Source organism: Phyllopteryx taeniolatus, chromosome 6 (assembly GCF_024500385.1).
Source record: "Phyllopteryx taeniolatus isolate TA_2022b chromosome 6, UOR_Ptae_1.2, whole genome shotgun sequence".
Classification (NCBI taxonomy): Eukaryota; Metazoa; Chordata; class Actinopteri; order Syngnathiformes; family Syngnathidae; genus Phyllopteryx; species Phyllopteryx taeniolatus.
In genome coordinates, this window is record NC_084507.1 from 17,020,961 (window position 1) to 17,043,527 (window position 22,567).

Here is a 22,567-nt window from a genome sequence, read left to right on the forward strand (position 1 = left end):
CCCCCTACCGGGAAAACAGCGGTACTGTAAGTCCCACCACCTCCCCTAACTTCCTCACGGACGTGGTGCGGTCTCTCCTCGTCTCCTCTTGTGCGGGACCATGGCGCTTCCCCCTGACCTCTTTGCTGTCTACGTGGCGTCTCAAGTCCTTTTCCTATGCGCGGCATCGGTCAACTCGAACGGCGTTTCGTCGCTGCTGCAGCCCTATGACTTTTTGTACTACAAGGGGGTCCGGTCGTATTACAACGCAGAGTGGGCGAAGGCCGCGGAGCTGCTGGAGAGGTCCATTGCGACCAAAGAGGCTCTGTTCAAAATCCGAAGGCAGTGTTTTGAGGAGTGCGGAGCGGCGGGAGGAGGTGCTCTCCAAAAACTAGGTAAGTTGCATCGACGGTATGTACATTCTGGTCTTTCTGCTTTTGTGTGGCACAACCCTTGATGTGCAATCTATATTCACTTCAGTGTTTCCCAACCTTTATTGCGCCAAGGCACATATTTTGCATTAGAAAAACTTACGGCACACCACCCAAAAAAATAATAAATCACAAAAAAGTGGATACGCATGTTGTCCGTTATGTATCTTCTGCCATCTCATGGGATAGCATTTAATTGTTCTGCCTGTCACTATATGACGCTGGTGTAGATGGATGAACACATATGCATTATTTGTACAAAATCATTTTGTGGACCAAATCAGTGTAATTGGATAATTTCCCACAACATACCTGTTGATTTCTCACAGCACCATGGGTGGGAATGGTTGAATCTCATTTGTCAAACTGAAGGCCCTCCATGTCATTTTATGTGTCCCACGACAGCTTGCCACAATTTTTCCTCAACTTCAAAAATAGTTATTTGTTATAAAAATGACAATGACCCGATTAGTTATTCAACACAAACTGTGGAGCAACACATAGAGACAGATCATATACCAATACTCACAGATATTCTCTATCCTCTGCAAAGAAAGACTAATAATGCTGCAACCTACTGAGGAGCTGTGACTGTTTACATGTATGTCTGCGTTACACTGTCGAATTGAACTGATTTAAATGCATGATAACATGTCATCAAATGCCTGTGGTCACTTGTCCCTGTATTGTCAGACACTGAAGAGGGGAGCCTGTGGGACCTCTGGGCCCTGGACTGGGTGCAGAAGAAGGCGGAGTGCTTGAGGTTCTGCGTGGGACGCTCGGTCAGCCATGTGGGACAGCTTCCCGTTTCCACAGACATCGAGTACGAGTTCGGCTCCCGCAACCCGTACAACTTCCTGCAGGTTACGTATTATAAGGTTAGTAATCACTCACAGATACAGTAGCTGCTAGTTGCCGGAGAGTTACGGTGATAGGTCAAAATCAGTTTCTCACGGAAGGCATATTCATGAATCAATAAGGTATACATGTATTCATTGTAATACTGTCTTCACACACTCCTCTCGCACTCGCTGCATCAGCTGGAAAAGCTGCAGAAGGCTGCGGCGGCAGCCCAGACCTACTTTGTGGCCAACCCCACTCACCTTGAAATGAGGAACAACATCGAGAAGTACAGAAGGATGGAGGGACTCACCGATGAAGACTTTTACGACCGAGAGATGGACAGCGAAAAACACTGGGTGAGGGAGCACAAGAACAATGTGCTCTGTTGTCATGACAAACTCTACAGCATATAATTTAGATTACACTACGCACAACAAGTGAGGGATATTGGGCTTGTAAAATGCACTATACCCTCTACAGGTGGACATTGAACAGTTGGAAATGTAAATTCAAGAGCTGAGAGATGGTCAAATTAAGTTCATCTGTAAAGGGTATAGTGCATTTTAGGTTGATCTTGCAATTTCACCTGAAATCCCAATATCCCTAACTTTTTTGTGAGTAGGATATACATTGGAACGTTGGTTTTTACCAGTGACCCAATTGACAAACAATTCGGTTTGCAAACATTTTTGAAGAAAATGTACCTTGGTTCACACACTTTTTTTCAGTTCACGTACAGTATTGGCATGGCAGCGAAAGTCTCACTTGTGCTTTTTCTCATCCAAATTACAGGTATCTTTGCTTATTTGCTCAATTAGGCTCCCCAAAAAGTGAACACTGCTAGTGACAGTGTTATTTCAAGACTTAGCCGCTTTGAAGCGCCTTATTCTCGGTATGATATTGCCAACGCCACGGAGAAAAAGAATAAAGAGTGGAGGGCGGAAAAAAACAACTTTAATTCCAAAAAGGAGGCCAGCCAGCGAGTGTTAACACATTCACTGCCATTGATGGCTTTAGAAGTCAAATATCCATGTTAACTACAACGCGAGAGATGTATTTATGTATTTATGCCAGGTTTCTGTCTTTGGCCATGGGAAGAGAGCTCGCCGGTGATAGTGTTAGCGAGGCTTCGCGAGCTAATGTTACCCTGTAAATCTCCGTAACGTTCCTGAGAGTTACCATGCAGTCTTTCACTATGCGACTACACAATTAAGTTTACATTCACCATGGATACAGCCAGCCCAAATTGGCCACCACATCCCACAATGCAGCGCCGTTCCCAAAGCATATTGTGCTGCATGCGAAAAGACTAACTTGTTGCACAGTGTTTTGCTAGTGAACACACCTTGTTATTTCTTCATAATAAAGTGTGTATTCACTTGCAGTGGTGTAAGATCGGCGTAAAAATGGTCATTCTGATGATTTTTTTGCTTTGACTTGCAAGCAAAAAGATTGAGATACGAGCATTTTATGGCAGCAATGAACTCAACTCAGTTCACAACAGATAGCAGCTTGGCAGATAGTGAACAATTCTTCAAAAAAGAGGCTGCACGCTGTTAAATGCCATTTCCAGTTGAAGTTTACTGTCAAGCTAAACATAAAACCACGAAAATTACAGTACATGTGTATTTAATCAAACCACATTTACTTTGTCTTCTAAAAGTTTAGTGCTAGCAAACAATGCAAAACGCCATAGACATGCTAACAAATACCATCTATGTGACACTTTAAGCAAGATGTACACAAACAGTGCATCAACACACGTAGACAGAATATGTTACAATACTCACAGGCATATACTGTATCTTCTTTATCCTCTGTGAAAAACGACTGCTATTATTGGAGCTTACTGAGTCACTCACTTTTCGTTCGTCTGCATGACTATTGTACTGTCCCCTGGTGACCAAGTTTCACACACCAGAAGGAGCTGCAATTAATTAATCATGATGTAAAACTGTTAATTCTTTACATTTACATGTAATTATATTATAACTATATGTTGTTATAAAATATAATATTATAGAGTGCTATTTTCCTTATAAATTTTTTATTTTTATTTTTTTTGCGGGGGGGTTTCAAACAATTTAATGGTGTTTCCATTAATTCCATTTCGCAAACGTTTTGGTTTGCGAACGGATTCACAGAAGGGGTTAAATCTGTAAACCTATGTTCCACTGTATACATAGATAGATAGATAGATTTATCTATAAGTAGTTTGTAGATGAGCAAAATTCTTGTATGCTTCAACCTTTAATAGAGAAAATTGTCTGGTGTTTTTTTTTGGCGGGGGGTGCTCGTCACAGCTGGCGTACGATTCGGCACTTCAGCTGGAGGCGTCGTCCGAGTGGACACAGGCGGCGGACAGATGGCGAGCGTGCGTGAATGAAACGCTGCGTCAGACCGAGGAGTGCAGGGTGCAGTGTGTGGTGGCCGGACAGCGCTTGCCCGAGGACAGGGGAGTGGACAGCGTCGACGGCGTCTTTGAGAAGGCTGCGGGTATTCGGAAGTGTCTTTGTTTTGAATGTTATGTTAGGACACTTAATTGAACGCAACATCTTTTTTTATGCATTCTAGCTCTTTCCCTCTCACTACTGTCGTGCCAGCAGTCATGTGTGACTCAGGTGGCCACGCCTCCCGGCAGGATCTCCTCACAGGACGACTTCTTGCCCACTCAGCTGGAGCACATGCACATCGCGCAATTTAAAGGTTTGTGTTTCTACAGCCTAACATCTGCATTCTCTCTTACACTCCCCAAATACCCTCAACAACTGGGTCACTGTCATCAATTGGCAAAAAGTAAGCAAATACTTGTGCCCTGTAGGGGGCAATGCTCTCCAATATCTTAAGCTGTGTACACATCCACTGTCCACACATGTATTCGCTTATTGCAAATTCACCTCTGCTGATTTTGTTGTGGATCCTATCCTCTGTTTGTCGCTGTTTTTGTGCTCGGGCCAATAAAAGTATTGCTTCAGGAGTATGTGGATGGAACTATTTTCCCATAGCTGACATCATGTTGGTCTTCTTTTGACAGTTAATTAGTTGAGAGCAAATCAACAATGCTTCAACTTTTTGCAGCCCAACAGTGCACTCTATTTTGCCTCATTGATTCAGTTTCACACAACTTAATTGATTCTTAATGATCGGTTAATTGATTATTATGCTGACCCCTGCAGATAGCAAAAATCTGGGCATAATAGACATCCACTCATTTGCCTGTAGATGCCACAAGATAGTGGCAAATCACTACTTTTGTTTAAATGAAGCTCATCAACTCACTTCAACATAGTTCCTTGGCACCAAGATGCCACAAGATGACACCAAAGGACTACTTTTTTCTAAAAGAAGCTCTTCAACATAGTTCTGTGGTGTCAAGATGCCACAAAATGGCACCAAAGCAATACATCTAAAACCTAACCATGAACATGTGGGGGTTCACTGTTGTAAAACTATATCTTTTGTGGACAGAAGTATTGGGACACAACCTCTCATCTTTTACTGTATTTGAGAGGACCACACAATGTCCGTTCTAGTTCATCCTAAAGCTTGCTTTGCCTTCCTCATACTCATGGAAGCAATTGTCCAAAATGTCATGGTGAAAGGAATGATCAAGATTCTGCAGGAACTAACCTCTGATGAATTTAGGAATTGAGACTCTTGCTCATATCGAATATTGTTGATTGGACCACCTGGACTACTCCTTAATATTCGGGCATTCTGTCTTCATGCTTGCTTACAGCTGGAGACGTAAGAGGTGCAGTGCAAACGCTTCGCTCCCTGCTCCTCTTTTATCCCTCAGACAAGGACGCCATTGACAACTTGCAGCTCTACCAAGAGACACTAGGAGGAGACAAAGAGTCACTGGACCTACAGCCTACTCAGGTGCGACCTGAACATGAATCCAGCCATTTTCTACTCGCTTGTCCTCATTAGGGTCAGTGGTAAGATGGAGCCTGTCCCAGCTGACTTTGGGCCAGAGGTGGTGTTCACCCTGGAGTGGTCGCCATCTGATCGCAGGGCAGAAATAGACAAACAAGCCTTCACAATCACATTTGGTCTTCAAGGCTAAAAGATTTTTGGGATGAGGGCGGAAACTGCAAAAAAGTGGGAATTCCACAAAGAGACAGTCAAACAGAGATTCAAACTAGCAGCTAAACTACTATGCTACCATGCACATTAATGTCTGCTAATAATGAGCTCATGTTTTCATGGTTTTTGTGCAACGTCACCTCTACGGTTTCTACTGTCAACTGTTTTCATGATGGGAGCGATTTCTTTCTTATCCGCATACAATTGATGATGTCATAAATAATTAAATCTGTCAAATCTTATCCAATTTAAACAAAATATGAAATGTGAAGGTCGAGGCAGATTAAGGTCAAACCACATTGACAGGAATTTAATTTAAATATGGAAAATCCCATTTAATATGGGATATATGCCTATATATACAGGTGCAGCTAAATACTTTAGAATATCATGGAAAATGTAATTTAACTTCAGTAGTTCAATTCAAAAAGTGAAACTCACATATGGATTTACTAAAAAGAGTGACATATTGATTATATATTTTTCATTTAATTATGATTATAGTTTACAGCTAAATAAAGCCCCCCAACAATGTCAAGAAATCAGACTATTACATAACAATCAAAATACATTTTTATTTAGAAATTAGGTAGGAGGGTAGCACGGGGTCCTCGTGGTCAGCACGTTTGCCTCACAATTATAAGGTTTAGGTTCAAATCTCGGCGGCACGGTGGCCGACTGTTTAGAGCATCAGCCTCACAGTTCTGAGGAGTGGGGTTCAATCCCCGGTCCCGCCTGTGTGGAGTTTGCATGTTCTCCCCGTGCCTGCGTGGGTTTTCTCCGGGCACTCCGGTTTCCTCTTACATCCCAAAAACATGCATTAATTGGGGACTCTAAATTGCCCGTAGGTGTGAATGTGAGTGCGAATGTTGTTTGTTTGTATGTGCCCTGCGATTGGCTGGCAACCAGTTCAGGGTGTACCCCGCCTCCTGCCCGATGATAGCTGGGATAGGCTCCAGCACGCCCGCGACCCTAGTGAGGAGAAGCGGCTCAGAAAATGGATGGATGGAGGTTCAAATCTCAGTTCTGGGCTTCCTGTGTAGAGTTTGCGTGTTCTACTCGTGCTTCCGTGTTTTTTTTCTTTCCGTAGCCGGTCTACAACTTACTCGTTTCCTCTTAATTATCCACTTCCAACATGTCACCTTTTACATTTTGATATATTTGTCTAAAATATGTCTATTTTTAATCTTTTTTGTATGTTGATCATTACAGGAGATCGTCCACTATGTCCAACGCTCGTTGCAGGAGAAGAAGCTTCTCTATTTCGGCATGGAGAACCTAAATTACACTTTCACTGACCCAGTAAGTATTTATCTTTAACTTTAATTTGCATTGTGTAAACTTTTTCAAAACGTTTATCACATGTTCCTATGCAGGATCTTTGGACACCAGAGGATGTTGTCCCAGAAGCACTGAGGGAAATGTGGAAGTAAGTCAGCTCACAAGCAAAAATGTGAATAAAAAACTAACAAACCGAAGTGAAAGTCAACATAACTTGTTTCTTAGAGCTGAAAAGAAGAAGATGACTGAAAAAACTAAAGAGGAAGAGCAGCAAGAGGAGGTGGACGACAGCGGCTTCTATGCAGGTCAAACACGCACCTTCTTCTTGGAATTAATTCTGTTTTTTTCAACACTCTCATCCCTCGGTTCGACCTTCCCTGCAGGTGGTCCAGTCCGTCAGGTGGGTGTGACCATCACCATGGACGACCTGCTCCTAAACGGGACCAACCGGGTGGTGCTCGATGGAGTCATGACTGACAAAGAGTGTGAGAGGATGTTGCAGATGGCAGCAGTGAGTCAGATTACAGTTCAGATTTTTTTGCTCTCAAGTGGCATAATTGATATATACATCTTGGCAGCCTAAAGAAGATAGTGATAGTATGGGGCTGTGTTAGTGCCAATGGCATGGGTAACTTACACATCTGTGAAGGCACCATTAATGCTGCAAGGTACATATAGATTTTGGAGAAACATATGCTGCCATCCAAGCAACGTCTTTTTCATGGATGCCCTTGCTTATTTCAGCAAGACAATGCCAAACCACATTCTGCACGTGTTACAACAGCGTGGCTTCGTAGTAAAAGACTGCGGGTACCAGACTGGCCTGCTTTCTCCCATTGAAAATGCGTGGCACATTATGAAGCGTAAAATACGACAACGGAGACCCCGGACTGTTGAACAGCTGAAGCTGTACATCAAGCAAGAATGGGAAAGAATTCCACCTACAAAGCTTCAACAATTAGTGTCCTCCGTTCCCAAACATTTATTGAATGTTGTTAAAAGAAAAGGTGATGTAACACAGTGGTAAACATGACCCTGTCCCAGCTTTTTTGGAATGTGTTGCATCCATAAAATTCTAAGTTAATGATGATTTGCTAAAACAATAAAGTATATCAGTTTGAACATTAAATATCTTGTCTTTGTAGTGTATTGAATTAAATATAGGTTGAACATGATTTGCAAATCATTGTATTCTGTTTTTTATTTATGTTTAACACAATGTCCCAACTTCATTGGAATTGGGGTTGTACACAAATTACTTTAAATTACAGCGAAACCATAGAAAATTTAATGTAATTTAACTGTGTTACATTAGCGATTTGGGTATAATTAAATAAAACTATATATATATATATATATATATATATATATATATATATATGTGTGTGTGTGTGTGTATACTGAGCATACAGCGATACATAAAGCTCTGTGGGAACAACGAACATAAAAACAACAAAACGTGGTAGCGTACACAAAAGCATCCTCTTCTTGCTCTAGATTCGGCTGCTTCTCTTCCAGTACCAGAACTCAGTGCTACCCACCATGTTAGGAAAAATAGCCTGTCAATAAAATCGGATATAGGCATTAAATTGGAATTAGACACTTGGACCTACAGTGTAAATCCAGCCTAATAAACTGTCTCACCCTATTAATATTCTTGTCTGTCTCTTGATAGGCGGTTGCAGCAGCAGGAGACCGGGGTCGACGGTCGCCGCATACGCCTCACGAGACGCTAGACGGCCTCACTTTGATCAAAGCTGTGAATGTGAGATTTAAAAAAATAAATAAATAAAAGCAAAGTACAGTAAGACATTTTTTTCACACGCCATACTTGAATGTGACAGCTGGCTCAGGACGGCCTGGTCAACCAAACGGACGCGAAGCTGTTGCACGAGCTGGGTGAGAGAGCGCGCATCCTGCTTCATTCCTACTTCAGGAGCCCCTCGGGACTATTTGTCACCTTCACGCACCTCGTTTGTCGGAGTGCCATTGCAGGTAAGAAGAAGCAAGGGTTACTCCATTGCAGGTCACACAGTGATGGTCACGCATAATTTTTAATCTGATTGGTTACTTTTGAGGTTTAAGAGGGTGTGCAAACTTCTGCAACCACATTTTCTGAGTTATTTTTACTTCCTTTCTCAAAAATTGCATTTCTTTCTGTTGAGTTGTACAAGTTATATAGGTCACATTAATGGTGGAAAAAATCTTTTGAACTTATTCATGTTGGTCTCGTTTTTTATATATCACCCAAAAAAAATGGCATTTGACCAGGAGTGTGTTGACTTTTTATATCCACTGTACTAAGGAAAATGTACTTTTTCTTGTCTTTTATACAAATAGTTGGGTCTCTGGAGTTTTTTTTTAAAAAAAATCAATGTCGTAATTTATAGTCCTGCATTATTTATTGAAAAATAAAAGAAAACGTTTTGAAAAAAATGTAACGCGAACAAATGTAAAGACATGAAATAAATAAATAAATAATAAATTCTCTATATTTTGTTTGTGCCCACCAGGTGACCAAGAAGGCAGAATGGACTTGTCTTATCCGGTCCATGTGGACAACTGTCTCCTTGAGCCAGACACCAGGCAGTGCTGGAAGGAGCCGCCCGCCTTCATACACAGGGACCTCAGGTACACATTTGGATTTTTGGATGTACAACCATTTGGAATGTCCTGAGCTAGAAAGTATTTACTGTATGTGTTTTTGCTCTTTAAGCATAACACATATTACAGATATGAAATGTTTGAACATTAAAAATAAACTCACAATTTTATCATAAGGTTTGTGTATAGTTCTTGTAAAAAATACAGATTTACAATATATATCGATTTTTTTAAAGGGACAGAATTGCATGTCCAGTGATGCCTTGGGATACGAGTTGAATTCGGTCCATCGCTGTTTTTGGAAGAATTGTTCACTAACTGCCAAACTGCTGCTTGTTGTGAAGTGATTCGAGTTCACTCTTAAGTCAGGTCACTCGTATCTCAAGGCACAGCTTGTACTTCTGTACTTTGAAATTGAAATGTAATTCATATTTCTCTGCACAGCGCCATTCTCTACCTAAATGACAACTTTGACGGGGGCGAGTTGTTCTTCACCAACAGGGACACCAAAACTGTCACAGTAAGTGTTTTATATTATATTTACAGTATATACACAGTGAACCCCCGTTTTTCGAGGGCGATGAAGTAGGTAGGTGAAAATCCGCAATATTGAGAGACCATATTATTTTTGTAGTTTTACCGCACCACACGTTTTAAACACATTTAAACTTATTAAAGCACTTAAACCTATTAAAACATTTTTCAAAAGTATTCCTTAGTGCCAGTTCTCACTCTCTCGCTATCAAGAGAGGGGATAGTCGTCCCTTTGAGGAAACGAATACACTCGCTCGGACAGTTGAACAAGAGCGAAGCGTGCTTGCCTCAAGCTGTTCGTCACTCCCAGTTGAAGTTTACTGTAAAAGTGGCAAATAAAACAAAATCAAATCAAACTGTGTATATTTAAAGACCAAAATGTTCAACCAAACCATAACATTTTGGCTAACCAAAGTTGAAAACCTTCAAACAACTGCTACTTCAACACGCACGCAGCACCAACACATACAAGCACCATACAACAAAACTAATGCGATGTACAGTAGTAGGGGGAACACTGTAGTACTTCTGTTATCTGACAAGATGCATGACATTTGTGTCCTGGCCCCGCAGGCCCGAGTCAAACCGACGTGCGGCCGTCTGGTTGGCTTCTCGTCGGGACCCATCAATCCGCACGGTGTTACGGCGGTGACGAGAGGTCGCCGCTGTGCATTGGCTCTCTGGTTCACCAAAGACAAGCTCTACAGGGACATGGTGAGTCATGACACGTTGGTGTGACCGTCACACCCGCAGCGCGATGCAAATTTGGCGGGATGTTGTGGAGTTGACCTCATTGAGTTCATCACCTGGGAAAATGTTATGTCATGTAGATCTACTTAAGTACAGTAAGTATGTATTTGTACTTCACTATTTCCTACCACTGGCTATACAGATTTTTTTTTTAACCCCACCGCAGGCAGCTCTATCTACTGCATCTAGTAGGTCACTTGAGATGGAAATTGTTGGTTTTGCATACTGTACTACTGCCTTGCTGACAAATTGCCTCACAGGAATTCAATTGTGTCTGTAGAAATGTTTAAAAAAAGCAAAATGAATTACAAAAAAATCTCTTCAAGATCAATAAAGTATCTGCAGTGCATCTGCGAAACAATTCACAGCACTTCATTTTTTCCCCACATTTTTATGTTACAGCCTGATTCCGAAATGGCTCAAATTCATCTTTTCCCCCTTAAAATTGTAGCCATGACAAACAGCCTATAATGACAGTGGGTATGAAGTTGTTTCTAGATTTTCTTTTTTTTTTTTGTAATTGATTTGCAAAACTCTAATAGAAACAAAGTTAAATAAGTACTAATGTGCCGAAAAAATGGAAACAAGTTTTGAAACAATTTATCTTGGTCTAATTTTTTTAATTTATTTTCTTTATCAAAAAAAATGAACATTGAACAGGGAGGGGTGTGTCGACTTTTTATATCCACTGTATTTTGGGAAATGTATTATTGTATGTATGAGTTGCAAAAATCTAAGATAAATAGATAAATAAAATCCCATCTACATACAGTAATTACTAATTTGCAAAAAAATAAAGGTTTTCATTATGGGGTGTCGATTTTCCATTTTGAATCTTCATTTTATATCTGATTTTTTTTTAATCATTAAAATTTGACAGGCTTGTTAACAACACTCTTCTCTGTGGTGTGTTAAATTTACAATTTATTTTCATAGATCGATGAACAACGATGTATCATTTGTAGTAAACAACAAATTCTGACAAATTAAGTGAAATTGGATAATTTCCCACAGCACACCTGCCGATGTCACAGTGGGTGGGAATCACTGCTCTAAACTATATTTCTGTTTAATAGAAGTTTCAAAGATGTTGCTTAGGTTAAATATTGATTTGGAATTATTAGCTGTATTGGATTTCATCTTCATGCACAGTCTAGATTCCAGCCTGTCTGTCTCCCACCCTGCAGGAGCGAGAGGAGGTGGAGAACGGGTGGGCCCCCGACAGGCAGGGCGTGGCGAAGTCGGACGACAAGGATGGCGGCGGCGGCGGAGCCCCCGCCACTCGGAACGCACGTAACCAAGCGCCGGCCAAGGGTAGAGCGAGAGGACGAGTGACGGCAGGCAAAGATGAACTGTGACTGTGCGCCTCTCAAGTAGCGCTTTCGCACTGAGCTGGTTCCAGTGCTGCTTGGGTAACAGTGGTAGATTGGTTCACTTTGGAGTTCGCTGGCTTCTTATGGATTTCTTTTAACCTCACATTTCTTTTCTTTTCAAAAAGTATTTTGCAAACATCGCATTTCTAACACTGAATATTTTACCATCAAATTTCAAAAATTCATATTTACTTCCATTGTACTGTATAACTGTGCCATCTGAGTTTGAATTTGAAATTCTAACAGAATTTTTTTTTACCATCAAATTTCTAGCACTAATTTTATTTTTTTTCTATAGACGCAATAGGTGCAATGGAAGTTTATCTGATTCTGTGCCTTTAAAGTATAAATTTGTATTTCTAACACATCAAAAATACAATGTCAAAAATTCTACTTCCTAAATTCAACTCCAAACTCAGGTGGCACAGATAGATATCTTGTGGTGCTTTTGTGTCATCTGAGTTTGAAGTTGAATTTAAGACATTACATTTTGTACACTGAATATTTCTGACTAGAAATTCTGGTGGGGAAAAAAAAAATACATCTGTGTCAGAAATTTAAATTTAAAATTCTAAACAGCACAGATATGTATATTTCAGACGTTGAATATTTTACTCAGATTTTTTTCATTGTTTTGATAGTAAAAATATTCATTGTTATAAATTCAAATTCAAACTCGGATTGCACAGATACAGAATACAATGAAAGTGTATCTACATTTTCAATTTTAAAAATTTAGTGTTACAAATTTGATGGTTAAAAAAAAAAAATAATCAGTGTTACAAATTCAACTTCACTATTTCGATATCTTCCATATCCGTAAAAAACAGTTGAATGTCCGCACCCCTCAGCCAGTGATGTAATAAGAGCCTTCCCCCTGGACCAACAAAGATTTAGTGCTAGTCTGACACAGCATTTTTTGCGAGCTCCAAGTGGGTGGGTGTTCTTCCAGTGAAAAAGCAAAAAGAACCACAACTCATTTTGGCTCTAGCTCCAAACCAACACTGGCACCAGCTCAGTGTGAAAGGGTTAAATGTGGCAACTAGCTTTCCGTTACCACCAAAGAGCAACTCCACTCTGCCAAAGAAAACCATTTAAGTGACACCAAAGAACAATATCCTAAGGTGTTCCCTAAAAAGATGAGCATGCTGTATTTAAGGAAGAACCTTATTGGTTTTCAGTGAAGCTTGACACGGTTTTTGAGTATTTATTAGTGACACTGTTCAGTATGAACTTGTTTTAATTATGTGGACCTAATTAACTGACGTGTGTGTGTGTGTGTGTGAGTACTGTATTTATACTTACTATGGAGAAAGAAAGTAAAAAAACATTTCTGGTCCCTCTGCAGTGTGTGAGTGCTGTTTTTTCCTTGAAATCACAGTCTTGTGGAACATTTATGTGTCAATTAAAACTATACGAGGAATATCACATGACCAAAACCGGATCGCTGACATCCTGTCTATGCTATGCTAACAAGCAGGACTACGGTTTGTTTGCATAATTTCACGGTTTGAAGCCGAACTTGCGGTAAAAAAATAAATCTTTATGACTAGTGTCTCGATAGGGGCCCTGGTGACCAGTCCAGGGTGTAACTTCTTGCTCCATCGATTAATTGACAACTAATCAATTATCAAATTAACTGAGTACTACTTTGATAATTGATTAGGGACATTGTTTAACTTAAAATTGTCAAAATCCTCTGAATTTCGGCCTTTCAACAGTATATATTCTCAGATTACTGTGGTCCCCCATGAAAGCAGACTGATCAGTCTGATTTACATGGAGTCTTGCGTTCTGATGAGAATCAGGTTAGAAGCCCAAACTGAATAAAAATGCTCCATATGAACACCTCAATCGGAATAAACAAGCCGAATCTGAATGGAATTTCATTCGGATTCACAGGGGTGGAATGTTCCTTTTCCCAAACTGATCCAACGTCATCCAGTTCAATGGGAATAGACAGGCAGCATCCTGTCTGCGCCTGCTCTGTCTTGAGGTACAGTAAATGAAGAGTGACGTCATCGTTTACGCACTTGTAAATATGGCGGCTTCCAACCAGAGCTCGTTTGCGACGGAGATTTTTTTTTCACTACTTGAAGTTGTCATTTGTTTTTATCCAGCTGTTGCTTTAATACAAGTGTAAAAACAACACCGGTTACTGTGCGAAAAAGACGACTGACCGTCTTGATAAATCACACGATGTTTGCATCGATCCGCGCATGTCACGACTGTACAACGGCTGTTCCAATTAAATGTGGTGTACCAGATTGGAATTGATCACGTGTAAACAGTTGACCAGAGGTCTTCAACGGAATGATTTCAATGGAAATGAGAAAAAAATGTCTGGGTTACTATTTTTGTGTTTAATCAAATTAAGATATTTGAAAACATCGATTTTTACTCTGGAAAAGAATGATCAACATTTTTGCGTATTTTACAGACCGAACCAGTAACTGAATCAGTAACATCAATTTATGTTTGTGCATTTTCTGCACTGTTGATTTGAAATAATAGCCTGTGTTTTAGAAAGGGATGGAAATTTTAAAAATGTTATCTGGTTCATTGATTAATTGAGAAAATAATTGACCAATTAATCAATTATTAAAATAATAATCAGTTGCTGCCCAAATAAATTGCTATTTTACTTTATTAAAACACAAAATAAATGGTTCGTTGGAAGATGGAACAGATTAATGGCATTTTAATAGATTTCAATGGGGACAATTTTATTTTTTTATACGAGTAAATTGAGTTACAAGCTTGGTCACAGAAAGAATTGTAACGTATTCCAAACTTTTGCTCTCATTAAAATGAATGGATGGTTGTTGTATCAACTCTAGATATAAATGTTGATCTCTTGTCTCAATGTTTATGGCTAAAATAAAGGAAGAGGGCTCACTGTTCCAATACTTTAGGAGGGGATGTATCAGTACCAAAGATGGAAGCCATGTTTAAAATGTCCATTAGTCTCACAAGGGCCAGCAGCAGGAGAGAAACTGTGAAAAAAAAAAAGAGGAGCACAGAAGTGAGTGTGTGTCTGTGAGAGAGGACAGAAATAGAGCGATTACGTTTAATCCCTCCGTAAATGAGTGCATTTGTTTATGAAGCTTAAAAAGTCGCCCATTTAGAATATGGAATAGTAATCCAGCTGTAGAGATCTTTTTATCATTTGGTGGAGTGACTCTGTCGGCCAGTGGGCCCCCACCCTGACCCCGACCCACTCCCTCATCTCCTCAGTGCACACTCAAGTGCTGTTTATGTCCCATATTAACACTCTCACCTCCCAGCCCCCACCCCCTTTCCTGTGTTATAATCCCACTCCCACCACCACTACTACTTCTGCAGAATTGGGTCGGCGTGCCGGCTGAAAAACACGGTGTATCCTAAACATCCGCATTAATCCCCTCTTAGGCGGGTGTCACATAACGCATGTCATGTTTACATCGAACCTCACACTCGATGCAGTAATTAGGAAGTATGACCGTGTGACGCCACCTTTCTGTATTTTACTCTAAATTACTTAAGGCCTCGTTGCAATATTGGAATCGACTCCATCGTGTCAATTTGGCTTGGGGTGATAGTGTGTGAAGAGTACAGGGCTTCAAATTCCAAAGTGCAATAATGGCGAGAATATTCATATCAGGGAATGATTAAAAGTGCAATCAAATTCAATTAATTCAGATACAAAGCAGTCACACTGTGAGCAGGAAATGAAAAAAAATATTGAGCAAATAAAAGTAGAATAAAAATACCACCATAAAAATGTGTCTTGCATTGAGACATCACTGTTTTGATATTTTTGAAAAAAAACAAGATCATAATGAGTAAACAAACTACTGAGCAAAAAAATACAATCAATAAATTATGATTATAGTAAAAAGAATACAATGTGCAATGTAATTGGGCAGTGGCTGTCAAAGTCTTTACACCAAGTACCACCTACAAAAAAAACAAAACAAACTTTGCCCCTCCAACTACCACCATAACGGCCAACATTAAAATACAGTAGCGTAGTAGGCCTTAGTATTATTATATTATATTATAAGCTACTGTAACATTATGCACCGTTTGAACATTAACACTGATTAATTATTGTAAAATTACAAAAACTGTAATTTACTAATAATTCAATTAAAATGTATTCCACATAATTTTGAAAACAAACATTTCTTAAAGATTAAATGCAAATGTACTAAGAAGGAAAATACAACTGAACAGTATTGGCAATGATTTTTTTGGAATACCACCAAGAGGGAGGCCGCGTCTATTCTATTAGTCGACTAATCCACATCGACTAAACGGGGATCACGTCTTTTTGGCATCTCGTCTTCCATCCATATATCCATCCATCCATTTTCTAAGCCGCTTCTCCTCATTAGGGTCGCGGGCGTGCTGGAGCCTATCCCAGCTATCATCGGGCAGGAGGCGGGGTACACCCTGAACTGGTTGCCAGCCAATCGCAGGGCACATACAAACAAACAACCATTCGCACTCACATTCACACCTACGGGCAATTTAGAGTCTCCAATTAATGCATGTTTTTGGGATGTGGGAGGAAACCGGAGTGCCCGGAGAAAACCCACGCAGGCACGGGGAGAACATGCAAACTCCACACATGCGGGGCCGGGGATTGAACCCGGGTCCTCAGAACTGTGAGGCTGACGGTCTAACCAGTCGTCCACCGTGCCCCCCTTTAAAAATATACAATGTGCGATGTACTCCATATTTTTATATATATATATATATTTTTTCTTGTCTTTTTTGGTCCTTGAACAAATTTAAATATTCTTTTCTTAAGAAAATATTTGTAGATGAGGCTCAAAATGTTGTCTACTTATCGGCCAAATTGTCACTGCAGAGAAACTGCTGTACAGTAGTAAACCAAAACTCACAATGCCAGGACTGACTGTGAATATATTCAACATCAGAAGCATTCAAAAGTGATTATTCATTTAAAACACGTACACACGTTTAAAAAAATTCCACAAATAGAGCTCAAGTACAAAGTTCCCCTGACGTCTCCAAATGCAGCCGCTGCTGTCGTCACTCTGCTCCAGTGCGTAATGGTTCCCGGCGCATGTGACGTCATAAAGACAGGAAATAGGGAACACATTAGAAGCTTTAGAATATACAAAAAAAGACTGTAGCTGCAAATCCTTTGCTTACAATAATCACATCAAACCACTGATATCAACAAACCTTTGTATTCTTCTTAATTGCTTAATTTATTTACTGTAAATAATAATATTAAAAGATTTGGCCGATACAGTTCATTTAACATTTTAGTGATTATTCTTAATATTACTTAAATCTAAGCCTGGAGTACAAAGGTTTCAAACAAAAGGTATTATTTTTAGGGATTGTACCATATTACAACGTCATATTTCAACAAATTAATTAAATAACATTGTTTGTTGCTTTGAGTTATCAGTCTTTACGCTAGTATTAAGTAATAACTATCTGTTTTCCACTGTGTTGTCTTTTCTTATCGTCTCAATCCATAAAGTCTTAAAATGGGCCACTGACAACTAGAGTGTGCTGACTCTGTTTCGGTCATTTTGAAGTTAAGTGCAGAAAAGAAAAATTGAGAAAAGACATATCTTTCCGATGAATACTGGTCTAAATGAAGGTGTAGTTACAATTTTGGCTTGGCTTGCGACCAGTTCAACCTAGATGATATCCACCGGGATGTAATTTATGAAACTGAAGATGATGACAGACCCTTTGTTGTGGATACAAGTGCAAGCAAGCAATATGAAACCGATTCCAAATTCATTATATTTGGCAAAAAGCCAAATTGTGAGGAAAACCACAATTTCTGTAAAAAAATATAGTATCCAGAACTAATCATTGCAATAGAAACCACCAAGATATAAATCCCCCATATTTTATTGCAGCCATCTTTCTCACACAAAAAAAAATCATAAAATTCTAATTCTCAGTGGCTCATACAGTATTAGCTCCCTCTCAGGTTTAGTCAACATCAGCACTGCTGCCACTCAAGGAAGTTTCAGGATTACTTACTAGTACACCATAAAAAGTCATATACCCAGACCCTCTTATTTTCCTTCTTCTCCCCTCCCCTCCATTATTTCCATCCCTTGATTCACCCTACGCTCGTGTCTTGTGACCCCCTTGCAGTAAGCGCCTTCTTTGGTCTCCCCCCTCGTCTCCTCTCCGTTTTTGTCTGCCCCTTCCCCACCACCACAACCAACCACCAGCAGCAGCCACCTCTCACTGTCCATTGCACAGTTTATCCCCTCATCCCTGATCTCCCTTCATCCCTGCAATCCTCATCTGTTCTTCACAGGGCAGCAGAGGAGAGGAGCGAGGGACTAACAAAGGGGAGCATCAGGCCCGCTGCAAAAGTGAATGGAAAGTGCTGGAACGGTCAGAGGGTGACTGACTGCTGTACCAGTGTGATTACATTTTTTATTTTAAGTCTTCTGGAACATTCCGAGTGGAGTCCCCAAATTGGTGAGGCCCCTTTTTGTATTTTTTAAGTTTGATTTTGCTGCTTAATTGATGGCTCATGTCATCAAAATATTCATATTAAGGGAGTGCTTAAAATGCAGAGTTCTACCACATAATCGGTGAAAAATATGCATCATATACAATTAAATTCAACAATCTTCAATGATGTCATAATAATATTCTAAATTTTTGGGTATTTATTTATTTTATATTTTCTTTATTTTATGTAATTTATGTAAAAATCTTTCAAAAAAAAAAAAGATGCCCTATTAAAAATGTCATGGTTTTTGAGAATGCTGTTTTCAGTAAATAAGGTTGAAATTGCTGCAGCAAACATGATAAACTTAAAAAATATGAGTTCAATTCAACTAAATTTAGTGTTGTTATAATAATATTACAAATAATTTTAAATACATTTTATACAATTTGAAAAATGCTTTGTTAAGTATTATTTAGTAACTGCTTAGTGCTCAAAAGGTTATAACTCCTTGAAATGTTGATTTCTGAATGAATCAATCAAAGTCAGTGAAGCCCAAAAATATGAAAATTATAGAGCTAAATACAGCAAAAAAAAAAAAAAAAAACAGTGATGTTATAATAATAGTTGAAATATTTTTCATATTGTTGGAGAAATCAGAAAAATATTTTTTATAATGCCTTATTAAAAAATGCCAGACTCTTTCAAAGAGTGCTGTCTGTAGAAGTAAGGTGAAGTGGCTGCAATAAACATAAACATTTTTAAAAATTGACCGTTAAATTCAATTAAATTTAGTGATGATATAATATTATTAAATAATCAAAGTAATAAAAAGAAATAATCTTTTTTTTTTAACTCCTTGTTGAGTAATATTTAATAACTGAAGGGAGTGCTCAAAATGCTAAAAGCCCTGGAAATGCTGATTTCTCTCAGCCAATTGGTGAAGACGTAAAACATGAAACATACCCTAGTTAAATTAAGAAAACATCTGTGATGTTATAATAATATTAAAAATAATTTCCAAAATTGGGCGGCACGGTGACCGACTGGTTAGCACATCTGCCTCACAGTTCTGAGGACCGGTGTTCAAATCCCGGCCCCGCCTGTGTGGAGTTTGCTTGTTCTCCCCGTGCCTGCGTGGGTTTTCTCCGGGCACTCCGGTTTCCTCCCACATCCCAAAAACATGCGTGGCAGGTTGATTGACGACTCTAAATTGTCCGTAGATGTGAATGTGAGTGTAAATGGTTGTTAATTTCTATGTGCTCTGCGATTGGCTGCCGACCAGTTCCGGGTGTACCCCGCCTCTCGCCCGAAGATAGCTGGGATAGGCTCCAGCACGTCCGCGACCCTAGAGAGGATAAGCGGTACAGAAAATGGATGGATGGATGGATTTTCAAAATTGTTGAAGAAATCCCAAAAATAAAAAAAGACACCTCATTAGGTAAAAATGTATTTCAAAGAGTGTTGTATCAATAAGGGTGAAGTGGCTGCAGCAAACGTAAGAAACGTAATTCCTTGACTTTTTGGTTCATATAATAAACTAATGTCTTTTGTATTATTTTTCATAACATGTGTATTATATGTATCATATATATCTATGATTACATGACAAGTTAGTATCTAAGTCAAACTTCTTCTACAAACCTTTGACCAAGAATCAACATTTTTGACCAAGAATTAAAATTTGACTACCATGACTTCTACACTTGTAGCAGACAATTGACACTCCATCCAGCCCAGCACACACCACTGCACCTCCCTCGGGTGTCATCCCCTCCCTCCCGTCTCTTATCCACATGCAAAGAGCAGTCAGTAATCGGATGAGAGCAGATTTGATTCAAAAAGGCTCCCCCCCGCCCTCTTCCCCTTTAAAAATCTCTGCCGACAGGATTTAAAACTCACTCTCCTGACTCACCTCTTGCCCTCGTCCCCCTGCCCCCGCCCCCCACCCATGGATGGTGTTAATGCACTTCAGAATCCAGCACCACCCTCCTCTTCTAGCAGCCATTTAATCACGTGAAACAATGGCAGGACAATACCTTCTGTCTGGACTAATACATGACAAAAAGCTACTAAATCAGCAAGACACTATCAATCGGCACTTTAATTTCATTTTAACAGGGTCGTGCTTTCACTACAGGCTCTCCAGATGGTTCAAAAAAAGTCAAATCTACACACACATGCACGCACGCATACACACACACAAAAACACACACCTTGACCTCTCCTTCCTCTCCTTTTTACTTTAGACAAATGAGAGGCAAATCCATCAGGTCATGTGTTGTCTGATTCAAATGGTGAGGGAAGGTGCAAATAGTGGCCATCACTGAGGTGTACCCTAGTACACTGTTAACATACGAGTTTAATTCGTTTCCAGTCAAGAACAATAGCACTGTATTGTATAAAACATAAAAAAAGATCATGTCAAGAAATAAACTGGTTTTATAGAGTGTACTTACTGTACATACTGTACTATTTGTGTGTTCGATGTGTACCTTTAAGGGGCATTGCCAAGTGAGTGAGCTGATGGTTGGCCGGTTCGTCTGTGTGTGAGTGTCTGGCTATGAGTTGTGGCCTACAGCAGCTCCTTGCCAATGTTCTCATGTTGTATTTTTGCATTTAACTTTCTTTCCCATAAAATAAACAGAAAGTGCACTGAGGTACTGTAATGCATGTGGGCAAGGAGAGCCACAGTCGCCAATGCATATGACTGCATACAGTGCCGTAATTGCGGCATTAATTTTTCACTTCGTTTGAGTAGTGGCGTATCAGAAGCTTGCTCGTAAATCTGATTTTGGCTTGGAACACAAAGCAAAAAAGCAACAAAACAAAACAAATTGACCAAACAATGGCTCGTGACTCGGAAAGCTCGTAAGTTGGGGCATTTGTAAGTCAAGGTACCTCTGTGGTAGTATTTAATGACATCGAAGGATGGGCGTTTGATTAATAATTGTATCGATTAATTAGAGCAAATATTGGCAAATATGAATTTTTAAAAAACAAAATCCCTGCAAAGAAACAATACCAACACTGACTACATGAACATAATCATTTTCACACTGTATTGAGTAGTGACTCTTAACTGGTAGGTCATGGACAGCCATAAAGAATATATACCGTTTTCTCATTTAGATTTTTCTGCTACAGTACAAAGGCGTGCCAAGTTCCCACATGGAACATATTAGCTAAGCGACTGGAAGTGTAGCTGCCTCGTGCTTTAGTCACTAGTTTACTCCGTAAACAAAAACTATGCAGCTCAGCCTCTGGCTAGCAGGCGTCATGGTGAGCAATAAGCTTTTGGCGGTACATGAACCTCATTTGAAACAGCTTTTGAAAATATACGTGTTATGAGAGGCTATTTTTAAACAAAACATGTTCTTTATTGTACTTAAGCTCTATAAAAGTGGGATGCGATTGCGATGTTGCAAATAAGGAAAACGCGGGTCCCAGGGTGACCTGTCCTAGTGTCAGCTCGTGTCATTCAGCCCCAAAAACCTGTCAGGGGTTATCGTGGTTGCATTTGTCACACTAACTGATTTTCTCCATTAGAGGATGAACTGGCTCTTTTAATCACGACATGACCAAATTCTATTGCAATCAACAATTTGGACGCTTGAACACACACACACGCACTTCCTCTCGTTCCCCGCCAATACATCCATGTGATGACATTATGACAGGACGTACTGGTTTGTGTGTACATACAGGGCGAATCAGCTGAAGAGCAAATAGTTTTACTGTTCAGGACCCGCTTGAATATTCATACACTCCTGCGTGAGCTCCACTGTATGTGCGTGTGTGTGTGTGTGTGTGTGTGCGCTCGACCGGTTTCTGTGTGCTTACTGAAGTTTGCAAAGCAGGCAAGAGCCCAGTTTGACTTGCAAAAACATTACTTCCTCGCAGAGCTGGAGCCTGCCGCAGGTAAGGCTCATTGTTAGGGTTTTTCGCAACATGACTGAATGGACGCTGTGAGTTATATTGCAGACGGATCATTGAATTGTGTTATCTTTTTTTTTGGGGGGGGGGGTGGGGCTTATCAGCTTTCCTGCCATCCCTGACAGTGCCTGACGAGCATCGCCATGGGTGAAATGGAGCAATTGCGAAAGGAGGCAGACAACCTCAAGGACCAGATCACTGTAAGTGCACTTAATTTGATCACCTAATACTTAACAAATCAAAAGAAAATTATACTGTATATACAGGAACAGCATAAACTCTTATGTCAGTTTTGG

General features: G+C 39.9%; 2 protein-coding genes and 1 long non-coding RNA gene across 5 annotated transcripts in view; 2 read left to right on the plus strand and 1 right to left on the minus strand.

Annotated features, from left to right (window-relative positions):
• Positions 1-13,223, plus strand: p3h3 (prolyl 3-hydroxylase 3). Its single transcript, XM_061775623.1, has 16 exons — positions 1-374; positions 1,104-1,288; positions 1,451-1,609; positions 3,557-3,749; positions 3,828-3,959; positions 4,993-5,135; positions 6,555-6,644; positions 6,719-6,771; positions 6,849-6,928; positions 7,007-7,134; positions 8,299-8,388; positions 8,468-8,618; positions 9,137-9,254; positions 9,672-9,747; positions 10,335-10,475; positions 11,699-13,223. The coding sequence occupies exons 1-16, from the start codon at positions 101-103 to the stop codon at positions 11,867-11,869; spliced, it is 2,184 nt and encodes a 727-aa protein (XP_061631607.1). The 5' UTR covers positions 1-100; the 3' UTR covers positions 11,870-13,223.
• LOC133479113 (uncharacterized) overlaps positions 7,030-22,567 on the minus strand; it is a 20,050-nt gene continuing 4,512 nt past the window's right edge. The window contains exons 4-6 of the long non-coding RNA XR_009788839.1: positions 14,784-14,880; positions 8,268-8,380; positions 7,030-8,182 (exon numbers count right to left, since the gene is read on the minus strand). This is a non-coding gene — a long non-coding RNA (uncharacterized LOC133479113). The remainder of the gene's footprint in view (positions 8,183-8,267; positions 8,381-14,783; positions 14,881-22,567) is intronic.
• The window catches only part of gnb3a (guanine nucleotide binding protein (G protein), beta polypeptide 3a), a 15,569-nt gene continuing 11,073 nt past the window's right edge, over positions 18,072-22,567 (plus strand). The window contains exons 1-2 of one of the 3 annotated variants that reach the window (XM_061775626.1): positions 18,072-18,361; positions 22,376-22,471. In XM_061775626.1, the coding sequence (XP_061631610.1) occupies positions 22,415-22,471 (57 nt within the window). In that variant the 5' untranslated portion in view covers positions 18,072-18,361; positions 22,376-22,414. Of the gene's footprint in view, positions 18,362-18,606; positions 22,257-22,375; positions 22,472-22,567 lie in introns of those variants that run through there. The other 2 variants (XM_061775629.1, XM_061775627.1) reach the window with 2 other exon arrangements.